At 46.0% G+C, this 6,000-nt stretch overlaps 1 protein-coding gene across 1 annotated transcript in view; it reads left to right on the top strand.

Moving 5' to 3' along the window:
• The first annotated feature begins 2,246 nt into the window (after positions 1-2,246).
• nbeaa (neurobeachin a) overlaps positions 2,247-6,000 on the top strand; it is an 85,310-nt gene continuing 81,556 nt past the window's right edge. The window contains 1 exon segment of the mRNA XM_034890339.1: positions 2,247-2,860. Coding sequence (XP_034746230.1) covers positions 2,549-2,860 — 312 coding nt within the window. The 5' untranslated portion in view covers positions 2,247-2,548.

Raw genomic sequence — 6,000 nt, 5'->3', positions numbered from 1 at the left:
ACACACACACACACACACACACACACACACAAACACACACACACACACACACACACACACACACACACACACACACAGCAGTGCATGTAGAAACACACCCACGCATAGCCATCTTGATGATGACTCACATCCGTCTGTAAAAACAGGAAGTTATTACCTGTGTTTCTATCACTGTCTGAGGTCAGCCATTTGTCAATGAAGACGTCTGTTTTTCTATTGTTCCTAATAGAAGAGCGATAGATTTGGAAGCAGAATAGTAACATCTCAAATTTAAACCTTTTGCCTTTTATCCTGCTAATTTAATTTGTGTCATTTTTTCAGGCATGGCTGAATTATCAGTCATTTAAATAACAGCTGATAGTAGGTACTTGTCAAACCACATCTAAACGCAACCACTACGCAGAAAAACAATTGCCCAAAAAACAAACTGCAACTTCTCCAGTACGTACTGATCAAACCCTTTCTGACAAGACGTCACCTCTGCTGCTCTCTCTCTGCCTGATCCTCACGTAGTCCAGGCCTCCTCTGAAGCTCCAACACTCTGATCATCAGCCCACAGAAGACACTGGCACTACCTCCACACATCTCTACAAAGGTACAATGGAACAGAGAGAAAAAGGACTGCCTGCCCACAAGTACTGCACATTTACTGGAGGGAGGGGAAAGAGAGGGAAGGAAAGAGAAGAACAATGTTTGTGCTTTTACCCAATCACCAACCAGATCCCGGTTAAGTCTTTTGTGGAATCATGACAAAGCTGCTGAAGTAAGCCTTTGTCTGAAAACAAAGAGGAGTGTGTTTGTGTGCGAGAGAGTCTGCCATTGTGTGTGTATTTGTGTATGTGTGTGTGCACACCCAAGTCCAAGATAGCATGTGTTGGTTGGAGAAATGACTCCTCTGAGTGTAAGGGAAGTGTGTAAATGATACAAATTCTGTGTGTAACTTTGCATCTGACAGTGTGATTGTCTCCTTCATTTCCTTTTGTGCCAGAGATTTGAATTTAGGAAAAAAAAGCTGAGATGGCCTCTGCACATCTGTAAGATTCTCTAATGATCTCACAAATGTGAAACACACTCACACATAGCTCCCATGTCACCCCCACCTTGTCACCACTGTCGTTGTCACCATTTCAAGAAAAATGGGGAGCGAGACATCAAACAGACTGGCGTCACGGCCTATATGAAAATACACTCAGACAAATAAGCCTCTACTGTCGCTTTGCTAATGGGAATCCTATCCAGCAGATGTGTCCTGTTGGAAGAACACATTGAGTGTGAAACAGGCTTATGTACGCATCCAGAACCAGTAGCCATGGCCTGGGCAGCCACCAGGGGATACTGCATGTGTGTGGAGACACCGGCTGGACCTGTGAGTCTTGAGAGCATGACATCAAAACAACTGAAAGAAAAACATCCCGACACAGTCAAGCGTGCAGCAAATCATAGAATAATTCAAGGTGAATCCATGGAAGGTACTTGAGATACTTAAATATGCAGCAATTGTTTCCATGTGTGCCACTGGTTTTGAGCTTGAAGGAAACAAAGAAGATAGGTGGGGAGATAAGGTGTGTACAAAACAGCAAGACAATTATACAAGAGCCCTCCTGGGATGAGTGTCAGGAGATCCAGTGATGCTTTATAAGGAAACAAAGCGGTTTGTGTATGCCTACGCTTCGTGGTGCAGGTAGGCACATTTTATTTTTGTTGTGTTTGTTGTAGACCCTGGGCTGTCTACAGAGGCCGTGGTTTTTTACAGTGTGTTTGGGGGACAGGCAGCTTGCGGATAATGAGGAGATGTTTGCTGTATGTGACAACAAATGTTCTAGCCTAAAACTCTCATGGCATCGCTTAAAGCACCTTTAAACTGATGACAGCGATAAGTGGGAGATGGATGGCTTCAGAATATATGAACAGCCTCCATCTGGAAGCCAGACTCCCTAAACTGCTTGAACTCTGAATTGCCCCTGACCTGCACCCACAATTTGCCCACCAGTAGGCTATTTAGCCTATTGCTTTTTTTAAGTCTCTATAATCCGCCCTCCTTCACTATCCCACAATTACATCTCCAGCGCCATCATATAGCCTACTAAAAACATTCAAAACAAAACAAACCAAAAAACACCCAGTTGTTGCAGTTAGTACTGTGCTGTGAGTGGACCCATGCATGGATGGCTCCATGTTATTCAGCTTCAGCGCCCTACCAGAAAGTTACCGATTGCGCATGCGTGGCTAGAGCGCGCTGCCGCAGACAGGGGGCGTCAACATGGCGTTCTCTAGCTACTCGACGACCGCACTGACTGCAACCTGCCAATGAGAGAGAGAGACGCGTAGGCTACCATTCTGTCAAACGTCCATCCTTTTTTTTCCAGCCCTATGAATCCCTACACATTTTCAGGAGGATAGGGTGAATTCAGAGGGTTTGTGAAACACCGCTCTGCCTTGTTTTTCCTGCGCAGTGGATGTTTTTTGTGCAACAGCAGACGCTCGTGCTTGTAGAGCAGGTGTGAGAGACAGCGGCGACCGCTCCTCTCCTCCCTGTTTCCAAGGGGAAATGTCGAGCGAGAAGCCGGTTTCAACACCACCGAACTCTGCTTCTTCGCTCACGGACACAGACCGAGACTCCCATCCTCCGCCGGGCTCCACCGTGCAGCAGCCGCAGCAGCAGCAGGTCGCCGCAGGCGCTGGCTCGGGCGCCACCGAGGAAAGGATGGTGTCTTCAGCCGGCTCTATGGTCCTCCCGGCCGGGGTGATCAACCCCGCTGTCCCGATCAGGAATATCCAGATGAAATTCGCCGTGTTGGTGGGCCTGATCCAGGTTGGAGAGGTTAGCAACAGGGACATCGTTGAGACGGTGCTGAACCTGGTGAGTTGAAACATCACTAAACTGTTAGAAAACACAGAAAGGCAGCCATAGAACACAGTAGAATCACAGCGTCCTAACCCGCTATGTTTTATTTACGATGCTTCACTCCCATGGTTGTGTGGCTTTCAGAGGATGATGTCATTTGTTTTTTCGGAGGATGGATGTGGGTTTTTCTTTTCTGCAGATAGAAACATACATGAGGTTGTGTGTTGGAGGATACATAAGCTGAAGCTGTATTATTATAAAGCCAGCTGCATGAAGCATGTGACCCCACTAAGGCATGGAGGGTAGTCTAATCACTAGCCATTGTTGACTAAATGACCCGTTCGCGGTGCAACAAGGAACACATTTACAGTCAAGCTGTAGTGGATAATGAAAAGTGTATGCAGGCTATTCTCATGACCCCGATATGTACTACCCTGAAGTGATGCATAGGTTGTAACAAACGGCGAATGGTTACAATGTTGCGCACAACGCCGAGACCCAAACGAAATGATTTCGTTTTCCTAAAGAGCAAAACAATGCAGGTGTACAAGCACGTCTTTCGAGCACTGAACCCAAATCAATCCAACACAGACAAAGGCCGACTAGCATCATGCTATCCATCGACATATGTGTGTACGAGAATGGCTCAAAATTATGCATAGGCCTTTTGTTGAAGGCACGGCCCAGCATCCTGTGCGCAAAGGAGTGATGTATAGGTAGCTGTGAAACTGCTAGTGGTTTAAATTGCTGTGCTTCTAACAGCGCTCATTTTATTTATGGATCAGATATACGTCCCCCCCCCCCCCCCCCCCCCCCCCCCCCCCCCCTATCTTTACCCTTCCATCGTAGGTTGTTTTGGCGATGCTGTGCCTACCCTACACATGAGAGGATTTAATCCAGCTGGGGTTTTTGACATGACTGGCGTTTCCCGTTATGAAACAGATGAGCAAAATGTACAGCAGATGTAGGTCTGGAAGACTAATGCGTTAGGAGTGTATAAGACGTATGTGTTGGATGCTTCCAAGCTGTTTTCCCTCCTCCATGCATTAGGCGATGGTGTGTACTGCATGCTATTACATGTCTTCCATGAAGAGTGGGGCTCTGATCATTATTCATTCTCTTTTTAGGAAGAAGTAGAATAATGCAATTTATAACCTAATTTCAGTGCAGTGCTTTCTGGAGGTTGACTATTTCAGGGTTTCGTGTAGCATGGGACCTATTTACTCACTGGATGCTTGGAGCAGGACAGCCTACAGCTGGGCTAAACCATTTCCCTCTCAGTCAGACTGGTGAGCTGTCCGGATTCAGGCCGCCTCTCATCTCCCAATCGATTATTGGTATTACACAGTAGAGCTGGCTCACTCCGACCTTGTCTTGTCCCCCCCCCCCCAGCCCCTGGCTGCACCGGCTAACCATCCATCCTGTTCCACAGCCTCCTCCTTCACTCTGGAGGGGCTGAGAGGAAAGACGCTGCCTGCATAGACTGGCCTGGCAGGGCAAGCGCCATGCATTTAAAAGCAGGTGGAGAGGAGGAGAGGGGGTTGAAGGAGGGTGGGGGAGGAGAAGAGAAAGAGTGGAGGAGGATGAGGTGGTAGGATGCTGCAGTGGCTATGTGCTCAGAAATCACCAGCTGATGCAGCGGAAGAGGAAAGGACTCTGGATTGGTCCACATCAGATCAGTGAAAGCTCATCAGAGCGTTCAGTTAAAATGTACTCCATTTTACATAAATACCTGCGTTTAGGCCTACACTTTAATCGTGAATGTTGGTTTGATACATTAACACGCAAAGGCCTAAAACCCTGACAAATTAAAGCACTATGTGTTGTCCATACAAAGCTTTACTTGCTAAATCCTGAATTGAACAATCAGTAGTGGTTGCGAGGCTGCCAATAGCTAAGCCTGTTAGGGAATTATGTTGCCCAGCTCCTTAATTAAAAGAGTTGAAACAAAGAGGTGTTGAGGCGGAAACCTCAGTGGTCATGCTGCTGGTACAATGAGTCCACTGTGACCCAAAAGCTGATCCATTATTCCAGTCAATGTAGGAGACCACGGCAGCCACATTTACCGTCCACCGTGGCTGTATTGATCAGATCCCACTGCAGCTTGGGTGAACAGATGGCTTGTCGGCCGGATCAGATATGCTCCCTGTTCTGTACGGCATGATGCTGGCCTTTGGCGAGTGATAAACTGTACTGTCTCTAGAAAGAAAGAGAAGAAAAGGAGAAAGGACAATAATATTCAACTCGGGCCAGAACATTGTCTACCGTGATGCTGAAACAGCGGCAAACCACAGAGCACTGCTGTCTGTGTTGCCAAGAACATAGGTCATGCTATTGTTTATAATAACAATGGGTTTTTTTCTTAAATAAAGCGAATGTGCAGATGCAGTTCACAAATACAGAATAGAAACACTCACATTATATGAGTGGGCTGCTGGTGGTGAGGTGCTCAGTTATTATCATTTACAAGGCATCACAGTTGTCAAGGCAACACTGCTCTTTGACTGCTCGCCTCCAGACGCTCGACCACCTGGTGCTGATTTCCACTTCCGGACTTCTGTGACATTACTCAGCCACAGCGTTTCTCTCTATCTCTCACGCTCTTCCTTTGTCTGTTTGTTTCTCATTCTCCTATTATGAGCGAATGTTTTAATAGTTTGAGGAACTCTCGTACTAAAAAGCAACAAGAAGCTAAACAGCATTCAATAACTCAGAAAGTTGTAAATGTATATTTTAGTTGGATCATCAGTGAATTAGATTGGTTTTATATACAATCGTGTGTCTTGGCTGCCATGAGCCACCAGACTAGTCTCAAGGTGGTGCTCTTCTCATTTATCCCTTTTTTTCTGTCTTGAAGTATATGGATGTATATGTCTAGCGTTTTAGGTACCATAGATAATGGGGTCATTAGATGATAAACGGGATATAATCCTTGCTTGTTTCCTTGTAAATTACAGTGGTGCAATAGGCCCCTAAAAAGATAAAACACTGCAACAAAATGTATTTTTGGGCAATCAGGTTATAACCCATAAGACATATTCAACTGGCGACAATAGGTTACAAATACACGTTTATAATGGAACAAAAAGGTTGAGGATCAGTATGACAGTCTACAGGACAGGATACTTTATGGTGTGGTGATGGAGCCATTTACT

This window comes from Etheostoma cragini, chromosome 13 (genome assembly GCF_013103735.1).
Source record: "Etheostoma cragini isolate CJK2018 chromosome 13, CSU_Ecrag_1.0, whole genome shotgun sequence".
In the NCBI taxonomy this organism is placed as follows: domain Eukaryota; kingdom Metazoa; phylum Chordata; class Actinopteri; order Perciformes; family Percidae; genus Etheostoma; species Etheostoma cragini.
This window is presented reverse-complemented; position numbering and strand designations above follow the sequence as displayed.